Source organism: Scomber japonicus, chromosome 1, assembly GCF_027409825.1.
Source record: "Scomber japonicus isolate fScoJap1 chromosome 1, fScoJap1.pri, whole genome shotgun sequence".
Taxonomy (NCBI): domain Eukaryota; kingdom Metazoa; phylum Chordata; class Actinopteri; order Scombriformes; family Scombridae; genus Scomber; species Scomber japonicus.
Window position 1 is genome coordinate 37,765,933 of NC_070578.1, and position 26,043 is coordinate 37,791,975.

The following is a 26,043-nucleotide window of genomic DNA, read 5'->3' on the forward strand; positions in this document are numbered from 1 at the left end:
TGTGCTTTACATAAAACAGAAAAACATGTAATTTGAGAAACTTAAAACATACAATTAACCCCCACCCCACCCCCCCATAATAAAAACAAAGTACAGAAAAATAGAAAGACAAAAATAAAATGATTGCAGCATAAAATAATAAATTAGCTTTAAAATCATTAAAAGGACGAAGAGTGCAAATGAAAGATTAAAATGTAAAGTGCTTTAGAAGAGCTCAATCATAAGCTCAGGAGAAGAGAAATTGTAGATAGATAGATAGATAGATAGATAGATAGATACTTTATTGTCATAGATGGATAGATAGATGGGTGGATAGATAGATAGATAGATAGATACTGTATTCTCATAGATAGATACTTTATTGGTTGCAGCAGCTACATCTACAGTCAAGACAGCCTAACATAACATAAAACACGCCTGTAATTACAAAGGGGGGGGGGGGGGGGGACTAAAATAATTACTAAAATACCCCCAAAATTATACTAATAAAACAAAATGTATGTAATAAATAATAATTAAACACCCATTGTGCCAAAAATGCCAGCTGGTATGTTGGAAAACTGTCAAAAATGATCCTCAAAATGTCCACAAATCAAACTTAGACATTTAAATGGTTTGTTCTGTTTAATATTAATACAGATATTTAATTTACAACGAAGTTTAAATACAAACTGCAACATTTTTAATTTTAAAAGTGACTCAAATGATTCATTGACTTTCAAAATAATTGCCAATTAATTTACAGTTGAGCTTTAAATTGATCATCGACGAACTGTTTCAGCTCTTTGTACTGCATGTTATGTTTTTCCATTGTTTTTGACTTGTGTGTTTAGTACTGACGGGTGTGTGTGTGTGTGTGTGTGTGTGTGTGTGTGTGTGTGTGTGTGTGTGTCTCTCTCTCTCTCTCTCTACAGGGGCAGGGGGAGGTTTCAGCCATGGAGGGGGACTGCCTCAGCTGTATGAAGTACCTGATGTTCATCTTCAACTTCTTCATCTTTGTGAGTTCTCCTCTTCCTCTTCCTCTTCCTCTTCCTCTTCTTCTTCTTCTTCTTCTTCTTTGGTTGTTCCTCCTGTGCAGAGCCAAGGCAACAATGAACTTAGCTACTGAACTACTATATCCTATTCCTCCGTTGTTGTCCAAAAACTATTAACAAAAACACGTCACAAACTCTCCGTAATGAAGGAACACGTCACGTCACATGTCATGTTCCTTAATTATGGAGAGTTTGGTCATGTGAGTTTATTTAGAAACGGCTCCAAAGACTAATAACAGTGATTTTCATTCTCCAGAGAGTAGTTCTGAGCATGTGCAGAAACACTGTTATGGAGCTTTTCCACTACACAGTTCCAGCTCGACTCGACTCGTTTTTTTTGCGTCTCCACTAGGGATAGTACCTGGTACCTGCTACTGTTTTTAGTACCTGCTCTACTGAGGTTCCAAGCGAGCCGAGCCAACACTAAATGTGATGTCACAGACTGCCGGCCACTGATTGGTCAGAAGAGTTGTCGCTGGAAGAGTCATGAGCCGTCCCACACAAGAATCAAACCCGCCATTTTTAAATACCGGCAGCAGCGTTACAGCGATTCGGTTTCTCTTCTCTTTGCTTTGTGTGTGACAGGAAGTCTCATACAGCACCAAGTACACCATCGCCTCCATGTCCTCCATTGTTTATGTGTTTGTGTCGCGTATAAAACAAAGTCACGGCAGTTTAACGCAGCGTTGCTATGACGACCCCGCCCACGTTGAGTAGGTACCTTAGGTCGTTCCTGGAACCGAGTCGAGTCGAGCCGAGCCGAGTAGTGCTGGAACTGTCTAGTGGAAAAGCGCCATTATGTTTAAAGCTTTACTAGCTTGTTGTGCTACATATTACAACCTCTTGACTTTGTGCTTCATTGTGAATTTCTCAGAGATCTTCAGCGTAAAGATACATCAATCAATCAATCAATCAATCAATCAATTAAACTTTATTTGTATAGGCAAGGCAAGGCAAGGCAGTTTTATTTATATAGCGCATTTCATACACAATGGCAACTCAATGTGCTTTACATGAAACAGACAAACATGTAATTTGAGAAACTTAAAACATACAATTAACCCCCAACCCTAACCCTACCCCCCCCCCATAATAAAAACAAAGTACAGAACAATAGAAAGAGAGAAATAAAATGCTAGAATAGAGCATTAAATATAAGATTGCAGCATAAAATAATGATTTGCTTTAAAATCATTAAATGGACATAGAGTGTAAATGAAAGATTAAAATGTAAAGTGCTTTAAAAGAGCTCAATCATAAGCTCAGGAGAAGAGAAATGTTTTTAACCTAGATTTAAAAATGATTTCAGTTCTGCTGGTAGTTTGATCCAGTTGTGTAAAAGCTGCTTCATCATGTTTAGTTTGAACTCTGGGCTCAACTATCTGACCTGAATCAGTAGATCTCAGAGCTCTACTTTATATATAGCACTTTTCATATATAGTAATGTAACACAAAGTGCTTTTATATAGTAAAGAAAACAAGAAAACAATGAGAGGCGTGGTTTTATGACTCTGGTCCTCGTCTCTGGAGCAGCTGTTCAGAAGACCTGAGGGCAGCAGAGAGTGTAGATATGTTTAAAAGCAAACTTAAAACCTACCTTTTTAATCTGGCTTTCAATTTAACTTTTATTTATTCATTCATTAGTCTTTTATATTTTACGTTTTAGAGCCTGTGTTACTATTTGGACTATCTTTTTTATTCTGTTCTTATTTCCTGATTGTTTTCCACCTTCATCACATTTCTGGTTTTACCCACTTTATTTTAATATTTCTTTATTTTATGTCATTAATCTGAGTAGTCTACTGTATCAAAGGTAGATCAGTTCATCGTTGGTTTGGCTCTGTCGATGAGAGTTAGAAAAATAAATAAAATCAGCAGCTTGAACCTGATTAAAATATTATTCCCAAGTGTTGTCCTCTCATGTTCTGCCAACGACATGACTCAGCAGAGTATGACGATGTGTTAAACACGTTTCAGCACTGAGTGAAAGTTTACTCTCTCTCTCTCTCTCTCTCTCTCTCTCTCTCTCTCTCTCTCTCTCTCTCTCTCTCTCTCTCTCTCTCTCTGAGCTCTCTCTCTCTTAGCTCTCTCTCTGAGCTCTTATTATTAAACCCTCCTGTTGTCCTCAGGTCAAGGAAGGACAGGAAGAGGGGAACGAAGGAGGGAGGAAAGGAGGATGGAAGGAAGGAAAGGAGTAAGGAGGGACGAAGGAAGGAAAGGAGTAAGGAGGGAGGGAGAAAGGAAAGAAGGAAGGAGGGAAAGGAGTAAAGAGGAAAGAAGGAAGGAAGGAAAGGAGTAGGGAGGAAGGAAGGAGGGAAGGAAAGGAGTAAAGAGGGAGGAAAGGAGGATGGAAGGAAGGAAGGAAGGAAAGGAGTAAGGAGGGAGGAAAGAAGGATGGAAGGAAGGAAGGAAGGAAAGGAGTAAGGAGGGAGGAAAGGAGCATGGAAGTAAGGAAGAAAGGAAAGGAGTAAGGAGGGAGGGAGGAAGGAAGGAAAGAGGGAAAGGAGTAAAGAGGAAGGAAGGAAGGAAATGAGGAATAGAGGGAGGAAGGAAGGAGGGAAAGGAGTAAAGAGGAAGGAAAAGAGGGAGGAAGGAAGGAAGGAAGGAAGGAAAGGAGAGAAGGAAAAGATGAAGGAAGGAGGGAAGGAAACGAGTAAGGAGGGAGCAAGGAAGGAAGGAAAGGAGTAAGGAGGGAGGGAGGAAGGAAGTATGGAAGGAGGAGGGAGCAAAGAAAGAGGGAAGGAGGGGAAGAACAAAGGAAAAATTAAAGAAAAGGGAAGGAAGGAAAGAAGGAGGGTTAAATATCAGTTGATCACATGACATTGTTCTAACTGTCTCTTTAACCCTCGTGTCTCCCAGCTGGGTGGCTCCTTCCTGCTGGGTGTGGGTATCTGGGTGCTGCTGGACCCGATGGGCTTCAGGGAGATCGTGGCGGCCAACCCGCTGCTGTTCACGGGGGTCTACGTCATCCTGGCCATGGGGGGCATGCTGTTCCTGCTGGGCTTCCTGGGCTGCTGCGGAGCCATACGAGAGAACAAGTGTCTGCTGCTCTTTGTGAGTCCGCCGCGGTTTTCCTTCCTTCTTCCCTTCCTCCCCTCTTTCTTTGCTCCCTCCTCCTTCCATCCTTCCTTCCTTGCTTCCCTCCTTTCTCTCTCCCTCCCTCCTTTCCTTCCTTTCTTTCTTTCTCTTTTCGTCCTTACTCCTTTCCTTCCTTCCTTCCTTCCTTCTTCCTTTCCTTCCTCCCTTCCTTCTCTCCTAAATTCCTTCTTCCTTTCCTTCCTCCCTTCCTTCTCTCCTTTCTTTCTTCCTCTTTTCGTCATTACTCCTTTCCTTCCTTCCTTCCTTCTTCCTTTCCTTCCTCCCTTCCTTCTCTCCTTTCTTTCTTCCTCTTTTCGTCATTACTACTTTCCTTCCTTCCTTCCTTCTTCCCTCTTTCTTTATTTTTTCCTTCCTTCTTCCCCTCCTTCCCTATTTCTTTGCTCCCCCCTCCTTCCATCCTTCCTTCCTTGCTTCCTTCCTCTTTTCATCCTTACTCCTTTCCTTCCTTCCTTCCTTCTCTTCTAAATTCCTTCCTGTTTTCGTCCTTACCACTTTCCTTCCTTCCCTCCATCCTTCCTTATTTCCTCCTTACTCATTTCCTTCCTTCCTCCTGTCCTTCCTTCTGTCCTTCCTTGACCTGAGGACAACAGGAGGGTTAAAGAGATAAAAGGAGAGGGAAAGAAACGAGAGTTAGATGAGTCACAATGTGGTTCTGGTCACAAATTAGTGTTTCATGTGCTGAAGGAGGAAAGTTTCTCTGAGTTGACCTTAAAGGAGTTTTTCAGGTCTTGTCTTAAAAACAAGAGGAGGAAATAAAGGATGATGGAAGGAAGGAAAGGAGAGAAGGAAGGAAGGAAGGAGGGCACGAAACAAGTAAGGAGGGAGGGAGGAAAGGAGGAAGGAAGGGAGTAAGGAAGGAAGGAAAGAAGAGAAGGAAAAGAGGAAGGACGGAAAGGAGTAAGGAGGGAGGAAGGAAGGAGGGGAGGAAGGGAGTATGGACGGAAAGGAGTAAGGAGGGAGGAAGGAAGGAGGGGAGGAAGGGAGTATGGACAAAAGAGGAAGGAATTTAGGAGAGAAGGAAAGGAGGAAGGAAGGAAGGAAGGGAGGAGGAGGAGGAGGGAGCAATGAAAGAAGGGAGGGAGGAGGGGAAGAAGGGAGGAAAATTTTAAAAAAGTGGGAAGAAGGAAGGAAGGAAAGAAGGAACAGTCAAAAGAGACGGGGTCAATTTGACCCGGGAGGACGACAGGAAGGTTAAATGACTGTGTGGATTTAGTCCTCCATCACTTTACATTGAAAGCACATTATGAAGGAGATATTTTAATAGTCAGTATGAACAGGAGGAATGATTACAGAGACTTCCACCTCAGCTCAACAGGAAACACTGTTTGAGGGTTAGACAATACAAGTCCGCCATCTAGTGGAGTTAACTGTAATAGCTCTCCTCATTACTATTATGATCAGTGTGTTATCTGGAGTCATAATAAAGTATTTGTTGAGACAGTTTATGTCCCTTCCTTCCTCCCTCCTTCTCTCTCTCTTTCCTCCCTTCCTTCTGTCCTCCCTTCCCCCTCCCTCCCTCCTTCCTCCCTCCCTCTTTCCCTCTTTCGTTCCTTCCTCTCTCTTTCCTCCCTTTCTTCTGTCCTCCCTTCCTTCCTTCCTCCCTCCTTCTCTCTTTCCTCTCTTCCTTCTGTCCTCCCTTCCCCCTCCCTCCCTCCTTCCTCCCTCCCTCTTTCTCTCTTTCGTTCCTTCCTCTCTCTTTCCTCCCTTTCTTCTGTCCTCCCTTCCTTCCTTCCTCCCTCCTTCTCTCTTTTGTTCCTTCCTTTCTCTTTCCTCCCTTCCTTCTGTCCTCCCTTCCTCCTTCTTTCCTTCCCTTCTTCCTTCCTTCCTCCCTTCCTTTCCTCTGTCCTTCCTTCCCCCCTTCCTCTTTTCCTAACTCCCTCCCTCCTACCGTCCTTCTTCCTTAACCACAGCTTCCTTCAGCTTTTCCTTTCTTCCTCCCTCCCTCCTTCTTTACTTTCCTCCCCTCCTTCTTTTCCTTTCCTCCCATCCTTCCTTTCCTCTGTCCTTCTTCCCTCCCTCATTTCCTTTCTTCCTTCCTCCCTCCCTCCTCCCTTCCTTCTTTCCCTCCTTTCCTTTGTCCTTCTTTCCGTCCTTCCTCTTTTCCTTCCTCCGTCTTTCCTCCCTTCATTTTAAACCCAAACCATGATCTTTACATAGTTCCAATCAAGTAAACTAGACATTAACCACAGCTTCTTTCAGCTTTTCCTTTCTTCCTCCCTCCCTCCTTCTTTCCTTTCCTCTGTCCTTCTTCCCTCCCTCCTTTCCTTTCTTCCGTCCTCCCTCCCTCCCTCCTACCTTCCTTCCTCCTTTCCTTCCTTCCTCCCTCCTCTCTTTCGTTCCTTCCTCCCTCCCTCCTCCCTTCCTTCTGTCCTCCCTCCCTCCTTCTTTCCCTCCTTTCCTTTGTCCTTCTTTCCGTCCTTCCTCTTTTCCTCTGCCCATCTTTCCTTCCTTCATTTTAACCCAAACCATGATCTTTTCATAGTTCTAATCAAGTAAACTAGACATTAACCACAGCTTCCTTCCCCTTTTCCTTTCTTCCTCCCTCCCTCCTTCTTTCCTTCCATCCTTCCTTTCCTCTTTCCTTCTTTCCTTCCTCCCTCCTTCCTCCTTTCCTTCCTTCCTCCCTCCTTCTCTCTTTCGTTCCTTCCTCTCTCTTTACTCCCTTCCTTCTATCCTCCCTCCCTCCCTCCTTCTTTCCTTCCTTCTTCCTTCTTTCCTTCCTCTTTTCCTTCCTCCGTCTTTCCTTCCTTCATTTTAACCCAAACCATGATCTTTACATAGTTCCAATCAAGTAAACTAGACATTAACCACAGCTTCCTTCTGCTTTTCCTTTCTTCCTCCCTCCCTCCTTCTTTCCTTCCATCCTTCCTTTCCTCTGTCCTTCCCTCCTTCCTTTCCTCTGCCGTTCTTTTCCTTCCTTCCTCTTTTCATTTCTCCCTCCCTCCTACCTTCCTTCTTCCTCCCTCCCTCCCTCCTTTCCTTCCTTCTTCCTCCTTCCTTCCTCCTGTCCTTTCTTCTCCCTCCCTCCTTTCCTCCCTTCTACCTTCCTTCTTTCCTCCCTCCTTCTCTCTTTCGTTCCTTCCTCTCTCTTTCCTCCCCTCCTCCCTCCCTCCCTCCTTCTTCCTTCCTTCCTCCCTTCCTCTTTTCCTGTCCTTCCTTCCTCCCTTCCTTTCTCCATCCCTCCTACCTTCCTTCTTCCTCCGTCTTTCCTTCCTTCATTTTAACCCAAACCATGATCTTTACATAGTTCTCATCAAGTAAACTAGACATTAACCACAGCTTCCTTCAGCTTTTCCTTTCTTCCTCCCTCCCTCCTTCTTTCCTCCCTTCTTCCCTCCCTCCTTTCCTTTTAAATACTAAACTAAAGAAACTGTGAAAATACATCATTGTTCATCGAGGGTGGAGTAGGTGGAGTATGTGGAGTATGTAACTGTGTAGATGGCAGTTATCCTTCATCATGATCTCTCCTCTCTAACACTGCCACTTTGTCTTCATCTTCAGTTCTTCATGCTCATCCTCTTCATCTTCCTGGCTGAGCTGGCAGCTGCCATCCTGGCGTTCCTCTTCAGGGAGCACGTGAGTATTTCTCTGGATCGATCCGCTTTGTCGGAAGGAGGGAGGAAGGAAGAAGGGAGGAAGGGGTGGAGGGAGGAAGGAAGAAGGGAGGAAGGGGTGGAGGGAGGGAAGGGAGGAAGGAGGAGGAAGGAAGGAGGGAAGGAAGGGAGGAGGGAGGGAGGAGGAAAGGAGAGAAGGAAATGAGTAAGGAGGGAGGAAGGAAGGAAACGAGTAAGGAGGTAGGGAGGGAGGAAAGGAGGAAGGAAGGAAGGGAGTAAGAAGGGAGGGAGGAAGGAGGGAAGGAAACGAGTAAGGAGGTAGGGAGGGAGGAAAGGAGGAAGGAAGGAAGGGAGTAAGAAGGGAGGGAGGAAGGAGGGAAGGAAACGAGTAAGGAGGGAGGGAGGAAGGAAGGCAGGAAAGGAGGAAAAGAGGGAGGAAGAAAGGAGGGAGGAAAGGAGTATTTCAGAAGAGTTTAGTTCCTCTTCAGGAGCATGTGAGTATTTCTCTGGATCTGGATCGAACTGCTTTGTTAGTGAAGGACAGAGTTCATCAGTCTGCCCGACGCTCAGCTGAGACTGAAAGCCGCTTCCTTTCATTACAAGGACGCAGCACCTTTATTAGTTGTTAATTCTTTACTATAAATGGCCAGAGAGAAGGTTTTTATATTCAAGTGCAGCCACAGAGCTCCTGTTTCCACATCAGTTTAAGTCATTTTACAAGAAGGTAGTCAGGAGTACAGATTAATAGATTTTAACAGAAGGGAACTCAGTACAATAAATTATAATTAAATACAGAATAATAATTAACTAACTAAACTCAAAGATGCTTTACAGAACCAAAGACAAATTAAAACAATAAAAAGCATACAAATAAATGAATAAAAGCAATGTAGGGAAGAAGAAATAAAATAGAAAAACAACAAAACAGTCAGGGAAGGAAGGGAGTGAGGAGGGAGGAAGGAAGGAGGGAAGGAAAGGAGTAAGGAGGGAGGACAGAAGGAGGAAAGGAGGGAAGGAAATGAGTAAGGAGGAGGAAGGAAGGAGGGAAGGAAAAGAGGAGGGAGGGAGGGAGGAAAGGAGGAAGGAAGGAGGGAAGGAAAGGAGTAAGGAGGGAGGAAGGAAGGAGGGAAGGAAGGAAATGAGTAAGGAGGGAGGGAGGAAAGGAGGAAGGAAGAAGAAGGAAGGAAGGGAGGAATGAGGGAGGGAAGGAAGTAGGGAAGGAAGGGAGGAGGGGAGAAGTAAAGGAAAGGAGGGAGGAGGGAGGGAAGGAAGGAAGGGAGGAAGGAGGAAGGAGGGAGGGAAGGGAGGAAGGAGGGAGGGAGGAAGGAAGGGAGGAGGGAAAGGAGTAAAGAAGGAGGAAGGAAGGAAGGACGGGAGGAGGGAAAGGAGTAAAGAAGGAGGAAGGAAGGAAGGAAGGAGGAAAAGAGGGAGGAAGTAAGGAGGGAGGAAAGCAGGATTTAAAAAGGTCTTCAGAAGAGATTAGCATTAGATGAGGTCAGTACGATCACGGAGACATTTGGAGAGGACGAAGAGAGAAATGACTTGAATTTAATAATTTAACTTTTAGCTTTTAAATGATTAATAATTAATATTTATGCTGCTTGATGCTTTGTGGCATCGCTCATTTCAAATGTCGTCACGGCAGATCTCACAGCTGATTTCATTCACTCATTGGTGCTCGTTATGTGTCTGATGATGATGATGATGTCATCGCCAACATAAAAATATGTAAATGAGAAAACTACAACTACTGTTTTGACTATTCCTTCCTTCCTTCCTTCTTTCCTTCCCTCCTTCCTTCCTTCTTTCCTTTCCTTCCTTCCTCCCTCCTTCTCTCTTTCCTTCCTTCCTTCCCCCCTTCCTTCCTTCCCTTCTTCCTTCCTTTACTTCCTCCCTTCCTTCTGTCCTTCTTTCCTCCCTTCCTTCCTTCCTTCCTTCCTTCCTTCCTCCCTTCTTTCTGGCCTTCTTTCCTCCCTCCCTCCCTCTCTCCTTCTTTTCCTTCTTCCTTCCTTCCTTCCTACCTTCCTTCCTTCCCTCCCTCCCTCCTTCTCTCTTTCCTTCCTTCCCACCCTTCCTTCCCTCCTTCTCTCTTTCCTTCCGTCCCTCCCTTGCTTCCCTTCTTCCTTCCTCCCTTCCTTCTGTCCTTCTTTCCTCCCTCCCTCCCTCCTTCCTTCTCTTTCCTTCCTTCCCACTCTCCATCCTTCTGTCTTTCCTTTCCTTCCTTCCTTCCGTCTGTCCTTCTTTCCTCCCTCCCTCCCTCCTTCCTTCCTTTCTTCATTTCCTCACACCCTCCTTCTCTCTTTCCTTCCTTCTCTCCCTCCTTCCTCCCTTCCCTCCTTCCTTCCTTTTTTGCCTTCTTCCTCCCTTCCTTCCTTCCTTTCCTCCCTCCCTCCTTCTCTTTCCTTCCTTCCCACCCTCCATCCTTCTGTCTTTCCTTTCCTTCCTCCCTTCCTTCTGTCCTTCTTTCCTTCCTCCCTCCTTCCTTCCTTCCTTCCCTCCCTCCCTCCTTCTCTTTCCTTCCTTCCCTCCCTCCATCCTTCTCTCTTTCCTTCCTCCCTCCCTCCCTCCTTCCTTCCTTCCTTCCTTTCCTCCCTTCCTCCTTCTCTTTCCTTCCTTCCTTCCCTCCCTCCCTCCTTCTCTCTTTCCTTCCTTCCCTCCCTCCTTCCTCCCTTCCCTCCCTTCTTTCTTCCTCCTTCCTTCCTTCATATATATTTATATATATATCACAATTATTTAGTAATTATTAGTATAAGTCCACTTAAATACACTGTAGGTGGATAAAATATTTAATATGTATCATTCTTTTGTGGTTACACCATTTGACATTTTCAGGAGCATTCAGTCTTACTTTTGGTTAAAAAATGGTGCAAATGTCATTTCAAATCCAACAACTAATACTAAATGTACATTTTAACAAACCTGAAGCTGCTTTTAAAACTATTTTTTAAGATATCTTTGAATTGCTCATCTTTCTTACCCTTATTTGTCACTGAGCCATATGTGAGTGGAGGTGAAGCTAGCTGTGGATATTTGACATCTTATCCGTTGATTTTAGAGCAATAAAAAGAGTTTATATTGAGGTATCAGTTTGTTTTTAACTGTCTTTAGTCAGACGTCTGAATCCTGAACTGTGTCTGTGTCTCTGCTCAGTTAACCAGAGAGTATTTCACCAGAGAGCTGAAACGTCACTACCAAGGCCACAACAACACGGACGTCTTCACATCTACGTGGAACGCCATCATGACCACGGTGAAGCATCAATTCATCAACCTTACTTTCTTCTTCTTTTTTATTTATCTCCACCAGCTCTTACAAACATCCTGTTCTCTCTCTCTCTCTGCCGTCTCGTGTGTCTGTCTTTGTACAGTTCGATTGCTGCGGCGTGACTGGACCCGAGGACTTCGAGGAGAGTCTCTTCAGGCTCCTCAACCCCAATAAGATCGTCCCCGAGGCGTGTTGCCAGAGGAACAGTTACCCTGGAGACCTGGAGCATGTCAGCGTGGAGCAGTGTGTGAGCGGCAGCGTGGCCTTTCGACACAACAAGGTCAGTAAAGAAAACACAGACAGGAGAGCACTTCATGTCACTTTGTATCTATACACGCCTGAAAGAGCCTTTACTGGACTTAAAGATCTGTGTAAAGTGAATTCAGACATTTTCCTATAAACACATTAAATAGGTCATAAATGTATTTCTAAAAAAGGTGTAAAAAGCATTTCAACCATTTATATTTGAATTGTGGAGCTAGGCTTCACAAACTGTTTCAAGATTTCTGTGTTCAGGATTTAGTGATTAGCATAAACCCGCCCCTGCTGCTGTAGAGGTAGAAATACATTCAGCACACACTACTACTACTACAGTCTACAGTTAGCCAGTTAGCTGAGTTAGCCGCAGAGCTAGCAGCTGAGTTAGCCACCGAGCTAGCCACTGAGTTAGCAGCAGAAAGCTCTCAGACGTAGCGTCCATGTTTCTGGTAGAGGTGGTGACTTTGATTGACAGGTGACACTTGGTAGGGGGCGGGGCTTCAGCGTTTGGGAGCAGAGAAAGAGGCTGATTTTTACACAACTTTGAAGCCTAATTTCATATATTTGGTGATTGTTTTGGGCCACATACAGCCAAATTTGATCTCAAGTGGGCCAAACCAGTAAAAACATGCCATAATAACTTATAATATAGATATATATTACTGTAATAAATAATCTATTTACATAGATTACATCGATACAAAACTACACACAGGGTTATTTTCTCATGTGACAAATCTCTGCCGAGCTTCAGAAGACTTTTTAAGAGCTGTTTCGTCTTATTAACGAATCTTGATATGTGAAGTTGGTGGAATGCCCCTTTCTGCACTTTCAGCACTTTTTGTGGACTATGATTGTGTTGTAATATTCAATCTTTTAATTAAAGTGAAGATTGTTGTACTTCTTCCAAAAGGCCTTTAAATACAGATTAAAACAGTGAAAACACCTCAGTGCAGTTTTCTGTTTTTCAAAGATATTATTATTATCATTATTATTATTATTATTATTATTATTATTATTGTTTATGTGTGTTTGTGAGCTGTGATCAGAGCTGTGATTTCTTCTTCATGTAGGGCTGTTACTCTGCGATGGTCGACTACTTTGAGACGTACATCTACACAGCAGGAGCCATGGCCATCGTGGTATTGACAATTGAAGTACGAACTCCTTTAATTCATTATTATTATTATTATTATGAAGTACTCTTTAGATTATTATTACTTCATTCAAAATCTACGTTTGGGACAGTAAGTGTGTAATATAATAAGGAGGATGAGGAGACTTTCACCGGTGAAGGATCAATCTTTGTGCCAACAAAAACGTTTTCTCATATTTGAGAATTTGAAGATTTTATGTTTCTTTAGATTTTGGATTATTGATTGGACAAAACAAGACTTTTAATGACGTCACCTTCGGCTCCATGAAATTATAACCAGCTTCTTTTTTTACCACATACATTCTGAGTGTTCCCGCTTCACAAAATGACTCGTTTTACTATCAGAATTTGATCCATTTGATCCGATGACACTTCAAAAGTCCAGAAGAGCAGCATGATTACATCGTTTTATCCTCAGTCACGTTAAACAGGAAGTAGCTGGCTCAGCTGGGAAGGTAAGTGGTTGTCCCAGAACCTTCAGCAACATCGCCCCCTACTGGAAAAACATTAGTTTCCCATGAAGTCTCTGGAAGATGAGAAGTGTTTTTTCTACCTGGTTTAATCATACCTGAACACCTTTTCTTCTTCTTCTCTGCTTAAAAACAAGAAGCTCGACCCCTTTTCTCATCTCTCTGACCTCTGCATGTCTCGTTGTGTCTCCGCAGCTCTTCGCCATGGTGTTCGCGATGTGTTTATTCAGAGGCATCCAGTAAAAACCGCCGCGCTCAGACGCTTCATCAGCAGCAGCCGCCGCCGCCGCCGCGAAGGTTCCAAAAGAAGGAAGAACAAAACTGTAAAATATGAAACGTATTTGTACAGTGATCGTTTATATGTGTCTCATTGGTTTTGTGACATCATTTTGTACTTCACAGCAGAGCAGAAGCAGGAGGAAGATGAGGATGAGGAGGAAGGGGAGGGGGAGGAGGAGTGTGTGTGGGGGGGGGGGGGGTTGAGGTACTGCTTTGGACACAATAGACACACACAGGAAGTCATCATCTGTGACCTGAAGCTGAGGTTTCTGCACTGTCAGCACTGTTTTCTCTCTCACGAGTAAAAAGATGAACACCGGTGCTTCTTTGGGTCCGAGGACTTAAAGACAGAAAACACAACACACAGTTTAAAGCATGAATTTTTTGAAAACCTCGGCCGGTCGTGATGATTTTTGATTTTTCAGGATCATGAAGAGTCGGTTCAGTTCTGCACAAAACAGTTCAGGGAGCGGCGACAGCCAGCACACAATAATAATAATTATAATAATAATAATGATAACTGTCAAAGATGTTCGTTTGGTTTTTACTCTTAAAAGTCTGAGAAATGTGACGGTGATCGTGTGTTTTAGAGCCGGACGTCAGAACACAATGAGCCTCATGCACCTCAACACTTCATCCTTTAACTGCTTTAACTCAGTGTTTCAAGCCAGATTCAACAAACTCTCACAAAGTTAGAAATAAGATTGTTAAGTCAAGCCATAATTTATTTGTAGAGTGCATTTAAAACAACCACAGGTGCCCAAAGTGCTGAACAGGCTTAAAAATACCAAAAAAAATCGCCAAATATATGAAATTAGGCTTCAAAGCTGTGTAAAAATCAGCCTCTTTCTCTGCTACCAAACGCTGAAACCCCGCCCCCTACCAAGTGTCACCTGTCAATCAAAGTCACCACCTCTACCAGAAACATGGACGCTACATCTGAGAGCTTTCTGCTGCTAACTCAGCTGCTAGCTTGACGGTTAGCTCGGTTGCTAGCTCGGGCTAACTCGGTGGCTAACTCAGCTAACAGGCTAACTGTAGACTGTAGTAGTAGTGTGTGTGAATGTATTTATACCTCTACAGCAGCAGGGGCGGGTTTATGCTAATCACTAAATCCTGAACACAGAAATCTTGAAACACAGTTTGTGAAGCCTAGCTCCACAATTCAAATCTAAATGGTTGAAATGCTTTTTACACCTTTTTTTCGAAATACATTTATGACCTATTTAATGTGTTTAGAAGAAAATGTCTGAATTCACTTTACACTGTCCTTTAAAGATAAAAACTATTAGAAATCATGACTCCATCAGAGCAGCTCTGACACAAATATAGACGTGAAGTTAGATGCTATAAAAAAAACAACCCCTCTTTCAGGCATCTTGTGACCATCAGAGACATTTAGAGGAGAGATGATTACAGCCTGAAGCAGGTGATAAACTGTCAGCTGCATCACAACATGATACTGGACAGAAAGCTGCTTACAAACCACCAAGCAGCTGTTAGAGAAACTATTTAACTACTGAACCGTACAAGTATTTTATGGAGGGTTTAAAATTAGCAGCACACAAATGCTGGTAAAATATATACAAGTTTATAAACATAATGCTAAACTATGGCAGTCTGGGTTTATATTTTCATTATAGGTCATTAAAGTAATTATCATAGCAGGTCTAGTAGTTAATTTTGAACCTGTGATTTTATGCCAATGAGATCATAAAATAAAATAAAAACTGGATAAAACAACTTTATTACTATAAATGTCACTGTTGCCTTTTGCAGGTTATTTATCTTTAATTCATGTTCATATTTAAACTGTTAACTAATTCAGATTAATGGCATTATACAAATTAAGAAGTTTTAATTATTATAATTTACCCACAGACTGTATAAAAGAAATGGACGTAACATCCGTGACGTCACCCATTGGTTTGTGGACTGCTGCTCAGAAGACAATAGTTTAGAATCTAGGCAGCGCCATCGGAGCGGGGAGGTTGCTATGGTTACGAGGGCTGGATCTCGAGGACATTGGTCAATCAACCTGTCAATCAGGACGTAGCCACGCCCTAATGCATACCCTGCTTTATCGTCACATATAAAATCAGGGAGGCCAAAATGTCCCAAATGAACATCATACTGCATTGAAGAAGGCTTTAAACTAGCGATTGAGACCATAAACACATTTTGAAAACGTTTACTGAGGTTAGAAATCAAGTGAGAAGTTGGTGAATTCTCCATTGACTTGTATAGAGACGGTCGCCCCCTGGTGGCCTTTTGATAGAATGCAGCTCTAAGTTACTTCCGCATTGGCCTCATTTCAGAGGACAGGAACTCCCCGCCTGAATGTACCAGGTTTATATCCACTCCCTAGTAGTGTAAATCTAAAATTATATAATAAGCAAATAAATAAGAAACTAGGGCGGATAAAAAGATAAAGTTAAACTGTCTCTGCTCGACTCGACAGCTCTGAGAGAAAAATCATAAGTCGTGTTTCTTCTGCATGAGGCTCATTGTCGTTAAGACGAGTCATAAATCATCCAACGTGAGTCTTTTAAAAACGTTTTTATGTGTTAACGAGAGTCTGAACATTAACGCAGGAGTCTGTGGAAAGTATTAAGACGAGTGAAGGTTGAGTTCTTTCAAGTATTTAAGTTCGTCATGGAGCACCTGTAAATGCATGCATCTTCATGAAGAGAGAGAGAGAGAGTGTGTGTGTGTGTGTGTGTGTGTGTGTGTGTGTGTGTGTGTGTGTGTGTGTGTGTGTGTAAATATACCTCAGTAGGACTTTGTACAGTTTGTGTTTTTCTCTTTGTGTACAGTGACTTTGTTATAATTTTGTCAGTGGTTATAAAAATGGAAAATTTTGCTAAAATACCTTTTTTTTTTTTTTTCTGTACCGTTTGTGTGTTTTGAAAACTGTAAATGGCACCGATGATGAAATGATTGACATTAAACTGACGTCTGTGATTTAAAGGATGATTTAAGTCATTTGTATTTCAAGTTTTCGACTGCTGATTAATGACGAACACAGGAAGTCATGAATATAAATCATCAAATCAAATCAAAACTATGATCTATATTAGTGTTTTTAAACCTTTTAATACTAATCTACAGGCGAGCAGATCAACCAAGAACGTCTTTTTGTTCTCAGATTGTTTCATTCAAATTATTTTTAGAGGTTTGAAGACATAAAAATACTATTAAATAAGCAAGAGAATCACTTTAATCATCTTGTGACTTCACTCATGGACGATTGCTGTAGACTATATACTGTAGACTGTGTATATATATATATATATATATAGTAGACCAGGGGTGTCAAACACAAGGCCCGTGGGCCAGAATCCGCCCGCCGAGGGGCCCAATTCGGCCCTCTTTCTTTCTTTCTTTCTTTCCTTCCTTCCTTCCATCTTTCCTTCCTGTCTTCTTTTCCAACCTTTCCTTTCTTTTTTCTTCCTTCCTCACTTTTATTCTTTCCTTCCTTCCACTTGTCTTTCCTTCCCACCTTCCTCCCTTTCTGCTTTCCTTCTTTTCCTTCCTTCCTTCCTTTTGTCCTTCCTTCCTCCCGTCCTTGCTACACACATACACATACATACAACAATAACAAAGATAAACTAAATAAAAAGGACCTTAAAGTGCAATTATAACATATATATAGCCTACAATAATAAAACTTGTTTTTTTTAAACTAAATTAAGTTATATATATATATACTGTAGGCTGTGTATATATATTGTACCATAGCGCCACCTAGAGGGCTGCAGAGAACTTTCAGTTTTGCACCTGAGGGCCGCGGGAGGGACTGCATAGGTTATCAACTGAAGACACCAGAGAAGATAAGCTATGTTATCCATGAGACGCTACGTTACAATGCAGCTTCCGGCCACATGGTGGCGGTAATGCGTCAGTCAGTTGTTTAACAAGCTCACAGAAGAACAGAAGAAGACATTCAGCTACCTGCTCACCTGTAGCAAAAGCGATGGAGACATTTTTAAAAAGTAAAAAAGAAGACAAAAGTGGTGCCGAACCCTGAAAAGACTAAAATTTTGCACAAGTACAATCCTGACTTCATCATGTACGGCTTTGTGGACGGAGGTATGGTGTTTATTTATTTATCCTCTTAAGCCCAATAGCCCCAGCCGGCAGGGGCAACAGTGCCCCCCATAAATGTAAAACGCCTCAGGGCCGTAAAACAAGCACCGATATAGTCATATGACACACTGATTTGTTCAGAAGAAGCTCAGTTATTGAGCCAGCACAACCATTTACAGCTCCACACAACACAAGTCAAACACCGAGCAGCTGATTGCGCCATTTGCTAAAACTGTTTGCTCTGTGTAAGCACTGCGCATGCCCGCAGTCACCACGGTCTTCGTATCTTTAATTTCACGACAAACAACACATCAATTAAAAGCTGAGATTTCACTGATGCCAGCAGTGTAACTCCCATTACTGTGAAAACTTATGGAATAAACCGTCAAAGAAAAATCCAAACAAACTTCCCATTGTAAATTTACAACTACAAATTATGTCTTACCTTCGCTGTTTTTATGGTTAAAAGTTGTGTCTGGTCGCATAATATTCCTAGTAACAGCTACTCCAATGTCTCTGGATCATTTTGAGTCGATTCAAGCCAGTTTCCATTTATTTACATGGCATGGGGGATGAATTGAAGATAGCCTGCTTCTCGTCGTCCTCAATGAGACCCAGATGTGACCACACGGGTTTTGTCTCCATCTAGTGGTTGAACTGTGCTATTGCGACACATTTAACTGCACTACTTTCTAAAACTAAGGGTGTGAGCTTTCATTGCAGTGGTATGTTATTCATATAGACCCTGTAGTTGCCGAGATATACTATATTCATGATGGGCATGTCATTTGTGAGCAGGACCCTGAGCCACAGGCCATGGGAGGAAGAGATTAATTTAAAATATATTATATTATTATTATATTATTATTATTTTGAATGTATTTATTCATCACCACATTTTTATTGATTGATTGATTGATTGATTTTTTATTCTGAGTCCCTCCTTTTTTGTTAAAAGTAAAATTTAAATATTGGTATTTTTTTATGAATAAGCCTGACTTTAGCCTTTACATTTTTTCTTGCTATATTTGTTCCATGAGTTATCAGTAAAAGTTAATAAAAGTCTTTTTGGTGATCACATTTTATCATGTCATTTTCATTATTTATTAAATGTTATTAAGGTTTTGGCTTGTTAAACTGTAAGTGGATTTGGTTTATTATTGAATATACAAATCAAACCAAGAGTGAGATCAATTAAAACTATACAGTGTTAATATTTAATGGGCCACTCTGCACTGAGCCTCAAGGTCCAAAAGGTTAAGAACCTCTGCTATAGACTATACACTATAGGCTGTATATATAAATACTGTAGGCTGTACATATACTATAGCCTATACACTATAGGCTGTATATATGTATTGTAGGCTGTATATATACTATAGCCTGTACACTATAGGCTGTATATATAGGCTACTGTAGACTTAAAAAAATATTTATTTGTTCCAATCATGGCCATTTTCAAATCATACAAACAAACAAACAAACAAACAAACAAACAAACAAAAAAAAAATTATCATCTGAATCATATTCCATGACTGAAAAGGAGCAGGAAGAAGAAAGTCTTTATATATATATAATTGGTATTCTATATATTGCATGCAGGTTGTGTTTTTTTACAGCATGTAAAACACCTGATTTCCCCCTCTCTGACTCAAACACATTTTTGGATCACATTGGAGGAGGATTTCTGATTTTGGATGGATCACATTTCGGGGAGTCTTGTGACTGGTCACCATAGATTCAGGCCGTTTACAGTCACACCGAGGCTTGTAATCTGACACTGCTGTAAAAACAAAAGTGATAGCAAGCAGCTGCTGTTTCTGTCTCTGGACTTTGTGCTGCAGGTTTCTTTATTTTACAGATAATATTCATGTAAGTCTATTTGAGCCTGTCAAGTCAATCCTTCACCAAATGTGGAGATCACCTTTTGAACAGACTGGGACGGCCGCTCTGTACCTTGGACTCGTTCTGTCACAACTGGTTGGAGAAGGTAAGCTCATCGAGTAATTAATCATGTAGAGAGGTTTTTTACAGATAAAAGATTTTAGATTTCCACTAAAGGAATGATTTATTGAGGAATAACTGTGTAGATTTTTGTATTTTCTTTTCTGTTCTTCTTGCCAATTTCTGTTTGTATAATTGTAGATATTATGGGCTTATTTCTATATCATTTATAATAACCCAGTGGCTCCATTTTGTTTCTAATACATCATGTTGGGTGAGTCATGTTGCCTAATGTGATGTCCCTGATTCCTGTTAGTCACCTGACAGACTGGAAGAAATTTCCCCAGAGAATAATCCCCTAAAAAAACACGTCAGCTTTACATTTCATTGTTATAGACCATCATTATCACAGCAAGCTGCAAGTTTTAAGATCGAGTCCCTAATTAAGTGTCAGAAACAACAATCAGATGTGAAGTTTCCTTTCATTAAAGTCACATTGTCACCATCTGTTAGTGCAGTTTGTCGACAGGAAACATAAAAACTCTCCAAGTTTGTGCATCAATGGTCGCTCTTGGAAAAGCTCTGCAATTAAGAGTCTGAGAGAGTCTGTAAAATAAACAAATTACTAAGTCTATAACATTAAAATCCAGATCACAACTTCCCCATAACGCCAGAAGAAATGTCCTTAAGTTCTCATGTTGTCCGAAATGCAGACATTTATTTTGAAAGGATACAGAAAGAAGAAAAGCAGAAAACCTTCACAGCAAGATGCAGGAACCACATGACTGACACATGTTGTCCTTGTGTCAAGAAAGAAGGAAGGGACGAAGGAAGGGAGGAGAGGAAAGAAGGAAGGAAGGAGGGAGGAAAGGACGAAGGTGGGGGAGGAAAGAATAGAAAAGGAGGGAGGAAGGAAAGAAGGGAGGAAGGTGGGGGAGGAAAGAATAGAAAAGGGGGGAGGAAGGAATGAAGGAAAGACGGAAGGAAGGGAGGAAAGAAGGACAGACAGAAAGGAGGAAGGAAGGAAGGGAGGAAAGAAGGACAGAGGGAAGGAAAGGAAGGAAGGAAGGGAGGGAGGAAAGAAGGAACAGTCAAAACAGACGGGGTCAATTTGAACTGGGAGGATGACACAAGGGTTAAAGCATCTATAAATTATGTTTTTACATTAACAGTGTGTTAAATGTCAGTGTGTAATATGTTACAATGAACCTACGGAGTTTTATTAGAGGTTCCTCTCAGCTTTATGGAGCTTTATAGTTGAGTTTCAGCTCATTGTTAAGCTGTCTGGCTCCAACTTTACTGTTTCGGTTCCCTCTCAGCGCTCTCATAGCATCGTTTTCAGAGAGAAAAGCTGTAAAAAGCCACTGTACACTATCTGCTCAGCACCAAAATGCAAACAGGCATAGTTAGCTGTAGACTAGCTGGTGAACATAGTGGAGCATTTAGCAGCTTAAAGAGCCAGATATTTCCCTCAGGAACTTTGTAGAGAGTAAAAACAGAACTAAAAAATAGTGAAAATTGGACTTTACATTCAGCAGGTTGGACAGAAACACGACTCTGTATTCAATTGGTTGCAATCTGCCACCCCGCCACTAGATGGCACTAAATCCCACAGACTGGTCCTTTTAACCTTCCTGTTGTCCTCGAAGGAAGGAAGGAAGGAAGGGAGGGAGGGAGTAAGGAAGAAGAAAGGAAGGGAGGGAGGAAGGAAGGAAGAAGGAAGGAAGGGAGGGAGGAAGGAAGGAAGGAAGAAGGAAGGAAAGGAGGGAAGGAAGGGAGAGAGGGAGGAAGAAGGACGGAAAGGAGGGAAGGGAGGGAGGGAGGGAGTAAGGAAGAAGGAGGAAGGAAGGAAGGGAGGGAGGGAGGGAGGGAGTAAGGAAGGAAAGGAAGGGAGGGAGGAAGGAAGGAAAGGAGGGAAGGAAGGAAAGGAGGGAGGAAGGAAAGGAGGAAGGAAGGGAGGGAGGGAAGAAGGAAGGGAGGAAGGAAGGAGGGAGGGAGGAAAGGAGGAAGGAAGGGATGAAGGTAGGAAAGAAGGACAGAGGAAAGAAAGAGAGGAGAGACTGAGGAAGGGGGGGAGGAAGGAAAGAAGATGGGTCAATTTGACCCGGGAGGACGACACGAGGGTTAAAGGCGATATTTTTTTTACCCTCAAGCGTGCAAATAATCTGTTAATGCAGGTTTCACTCTCTCTAATATTTACCAGCAGACTTTAAACATTGACAGTGTTATTTTTCGTCTCCAGGCAGCGTTGTCAAGGTGATCTGTCAGCCTGGTCAGCGGGTCACGTTGCCCTGTACGTATCACTATGAAGACCATACGAACATCTCTCAGCTGTCTGTACAGTGGAGGAGCCCAAACAACGAGCTGCTGTGTCACTACATCAAACACAAGGCTTTCCAAAACTGCACCGCCGGCTACGCCATCACCTACGCCCCCGGCAACATCACGCTCAGCATCCAGCAGGTCAAGATGGAGGACTTTGGGGCTCACGTTTGTTCTGTGAGCAAACGACATGAGTTCTCTGACTTCAGCATTGAGCTGGCAAAGATGTCAGGTAGGTCCAACATTTGGTTTGTGCACGTTAAAGGTGAAGGCTGTCAATTTTATATATTATTATTATTGTGCAAATGTCATGTTTGGAGCCAAACCAACAATGAACTGATCTACTAACACGTATAAGTTGTATAAGATGTGGTGGAAGAAGTACTCAGATCCTTTACTTAAGTCAAAGTACCAATACAGCAATTTAAAAATACTCCATTATAAGTCCTGCATAAAAAATCCTGCTACAGTAAAAGTACTGCAGTATTATAGAGATGTAGTATGCAGTATTATGGTAAAAGTATTACTTTATATACAGTTAGCTAGTTTATACTACTTTATATACAGTTAGCTAGTTTACACTACTTTATATACAGTTAGCTAGTTTATACTACTTAATATACAGTTAGCTAGTTTATACTACTTTATATACAGTTAGCTAGTTTACACTACTTTATATACAGTTAGCTAGTTTACACTACTTTATATACAGTTAGCTAGTTTATACTACTTTATATACAGTTAGCTAGTTTACACTACTTTATATACAGTTAGCTAGTTTATACTACTTTATATACAGTTAGCTAGTTTACACTACTTTATATACAGTTAGCTAGTTTACACTACTTTATATACAGTTAGCTAGTTTACACTACTTTATATACAGTTAGCTAGTTTACACTACTTTATATACAGTTAGCTAGTTTATACTACTTTATATACAGTTAGCTAGTTTATACTACTTTATATACAGTTAGCTAGTTTATACTACTTTATATACAGTTAGCTAGTTTATACTACTTTATATACAGTTAGCTAGTTTATACTACTTTATACACAGTTAGCTAGTTTATACTACTTTATATACAGTTAGCTAGTTTATACTACTTTATATACAGTTAGCTAGTTTATACTACTTTATATACAGTTAGCTAGTTTATACTACTTTATATACAGTTAGCTAGTTTACACTACTTTATATACAGTTAGCTAGTTTATACTACTTTATACACAGTTAGCTAGTTTATACTACTTTATATATAGTTAGCTAGTTTAGTCCAGTGGTTCCCAACCTAGGGCTGGGGCCCCTCCAAAGGGTCAGCAGATAAATGTGAGGGCTGGTGAGATGATTAATGGGAGAGGAAAGAAGAAAAAACAAAGTTCTGATACACAAATGTGTTTTCAGTTTGTGGACTTTTTCTCTAATCTTTGATTTCTGCTGAAATATTGGATCATTTGAACATTTATGAATCAATCAATGAAAGCATGTGAGAAGTTTAGAGGGAAAAATCAGTATTTGGTGGAGCTGTTAACAACTCATAGACATCTGAAATGTGAGCCGACTACACACTGCTTTTTGGTTTCATCTTTAACAATGAGTTGTATTTTAAAAGCTTGTTATATTATCCATTGTGTCAAATCTGCAAAGTAATCTGAAAAGTAACTAAAGCTGTTAAATAAATGTAGTGGAGTAGAAAGTACAATATTTCCCTCTGAGATGTAGAAAGTAGCATCACATGGAAATACTACAGTAAAGTACAAGTATATCAAAGTTATACCAAACCCACAATATTTGTCAGTAGATCAGTTCATTGTTGGTTGAGATTTGTTGACAGTCAGTAAAATATAGAAACTCATCAGACTGCTCCTTTAAAGTCTCTGCGTCACTGTGGTCTAACAGGATCTGTTGGTCTCTTTAGAAACTGTCACCTCGGCACCAAAGAGTGGATCGAGTCAGTCAGGTACGTTCACATGAAGCAGACGTCAGACTACTTCCTGCTTGCTTGTCAGTGTTAAAGGGATATTTCACCACAAATTGAAGTTTTAGTTCATTCTCTTTCCTTCCTCCCTCCCTCCCTTCCTTCATTCCTCCCTCCCTCCCTCCCTCCTTTCCTTTCCCTTCCTTCCCTCCTTCCTCCCTCCCTCCTTCTTTCCTTCCTTCCTCCTTCTTTCCTCCCTTCCTGTGTTCCTTCCTCCCTCCCTCCCTCTTTCCTTCCTCCCTCCCTCCCTCTTTCCTTCCTTCATTCCTCCCTGCTTTCCTTCCATCTTCCTTTCCTTCCTTCCTTCCATCCTCCCTCCTTTCCTTCCTTCATTCCTCCCTCCCTCCCTCCCTCCTTTCCTTTCCTTTCCTTGACCTTCCTTCCTCCCTCCCATCCTTCCTTGACTCGAGGACAACAGGAGGGTTAAACATATGTACCGAGACCTCAGACATTATATTTTCTATTAAGAGAAAATATAAAATAAATATATGTAATATATTATAAAGTCCACAGAGATGCTGCTATGGTCTAAATTTAATTTTTGAGTTATTTTCTCTTTGCTTGTGTTTTGTTTTTTCTCTATAATTTATCACATTAGATCTTATTAATTCATATCGGCCACTTTGAATTATAGTTCTTCATTAAAGTTATTGATTCAATTTCATCTGATTTTAATCTAATAGCCTGATCTTTTAAAGCAGTGCCCATCTTTTTTCATTTTGTGTTGAATTATTCCTTTAAAGGTTCAGGCTTACATCATTTATTATCAAATAATTACACACACGCAGTTTAACCTTTGTGTCGTCCTCCCGGGTCAAATTGACCCTGTCTGTTTTGACTGTTCCTTCTGTCCTCCCTCCCTCCTTCCCTCTTTCTTTCCTCCCTTCCGTCTCTCCTTCCTCCCTCCCTTCCTTCCTTCCTTCCTTCCTTTCTTCTTTTCGCCCTTCCTTCCTTGTCTCTTTCTTTCCTCCCCCCTACTTTCCTCCCTTCCTTCTTTCCTCTGTCCTTCTGTCCCTCCTCCCTCCCTCCTTCTCTCTTTCTTTCCTCCCTTCTGTCTTTCCTTCCTTCCTCCCTTCCTTCCTTCCTTTCTTCCTTTCTTCCTTCCTTCCTTGTCTCTTTCTTTCCTCCCCCCTACCTTCCTCCCTTCCTCTTTTCCTTTTTCCCTCCCTCCTACCTTCTTTCCTTCCTTCATTCCTTCCTTCCTTTGTTCCTTCCTCCCTCCTTTCCTTCCTTTTTCCTTCCTCCTTCCTTTCCTTCTTTCCTCCCTCCTTTCCTTCCTTCTTCCTTCCTCCTTCCTCCCTTCCTTCCCCCTTCCTTTCCTTTCCTTCCTTCTTCCTCCCTTCCTTCCTTGACTCGAGGACAACAGGAGGGTTAAAGCTTTACTGCGTATTAACTGGACATTATATTTAACAAAGAGCATTAATACATGTGTTTGTTGTTTCAGGTCCCGGCTGGAGGCTCGTTCTTCTTCTTCACACTTTGGTTTTGTGTGTTTTCATGTAGGAAATAAAACTGATGTATTTATTTAATGAATGTTGATGAAGCCCGCAGACAGAAACACGCTTTAATGTAAATCCACACAGCAGACACACCTCTCAATAAAATATCTACTATAATACTGGACAATGTGTTGGGTCTCGTGTGTGTGTGTGTGTGTGTGTGTGTGTGTGTGTGTGTGTGTGTGTGAGTGAGAGAGAGATTTTCAGATATCTGTTATGTTTTTGTTTCTGCTGTTGTGTTGAATAGAAACATCGGAGGGATTCACTGCTTCCTGTTGGACAGTCTGTGCGTGTAATCATGTTTACAGTAGGTGTGTGTGTGTGTGTGTGTGAGAGAGAGAGAGATAGATTGTATTACTATCTTTGTGAGGACCAACTTGAAAGATTTATGGCATTTAGACTTGTGTGTGTGATTCTATTACTATCTTTGTGAGGACCAATTTGAAAGATTTATGGCATTTAGACTTCATTGAATCCTCCTAAAGTGTAGATGATAGTTATATATTCAGTTATATAATCAGTAACTATGGGAACCAACCATCTATCTGCATAATCATTATTTCACTATGATTAACATCATGTTGTCCAAAGACATCAATCAGATGTTAATTAATCTGTTTTCAGCACAGACCATCCTTCATGTGTGTACAGAGATATTCATACACAGCTTGTATTAATCAGTAAAGCTCTTTTAGAGAAATTAATCCCGAGTTTTCACATGAAATATGAGCGTCTCAGCCACAGTTTCTCATTTCACAACAAAGTCTTCTGTATTGGGCTCTTCCACTTATCCGGTTGTAGTTTCTCCCGTTGCCCTCGCTGCACTGGCATTAGCAGCAGCATTTCCAGGAATAGCTGGTGATATTAATCCTAGAAAGCTGCAGGAGCCCTCCAGCTACATAACTCAGAAAAAGAGGAAAGAATTGAATGAAAAGAGGAAGGAATTTAGGAGAGAAGGAAGGAAGGAAGGACGGAAGGAAGGAAGGAAGGAAAGGAGTAAGGATGAAAAGAGGAAGGAATTTAGGAGAGAAGGAAGGAAGGAAAGGAGTAAGGAGGGAGGAAAGGAGGAAGGAAGGAAAGAAGTAAAGAAGTAAG

At 41.5% G+C, this 26,043-nt stretch overlaps 1 protein-coding gene across 1 annotated transcript; it reads left to right on the plus strand.

Annotated features, from left to right (window-relative positions):
• The first annotated feature begins 923 nt into the window (after positions 1-923).
• Positions 924-13,078, plus strand: LOC128355076 (tetraspanin-18-like). Its single transcript, XM_053315258.1, has 7 exons — positions 924-998; positions 3,894-4,088; positions 7,635-7,709; positions 10,838-10,936; positions 11,055-11,231; positions 12,283-12,366; positions 13,031-13,078. The coding sequence occupies exons 1-7, from the start codon at positions 936-938 to the stop codon at positions 13,076-13,078; spliced, it is 741 nt and encodes a 246-aa protein (XP_053171233.1). The 5' UTR covers positions 924-935.
• The last annotated feature ends 12,965 nt before the right edge of the window (positions 13,079-26,043 follow it).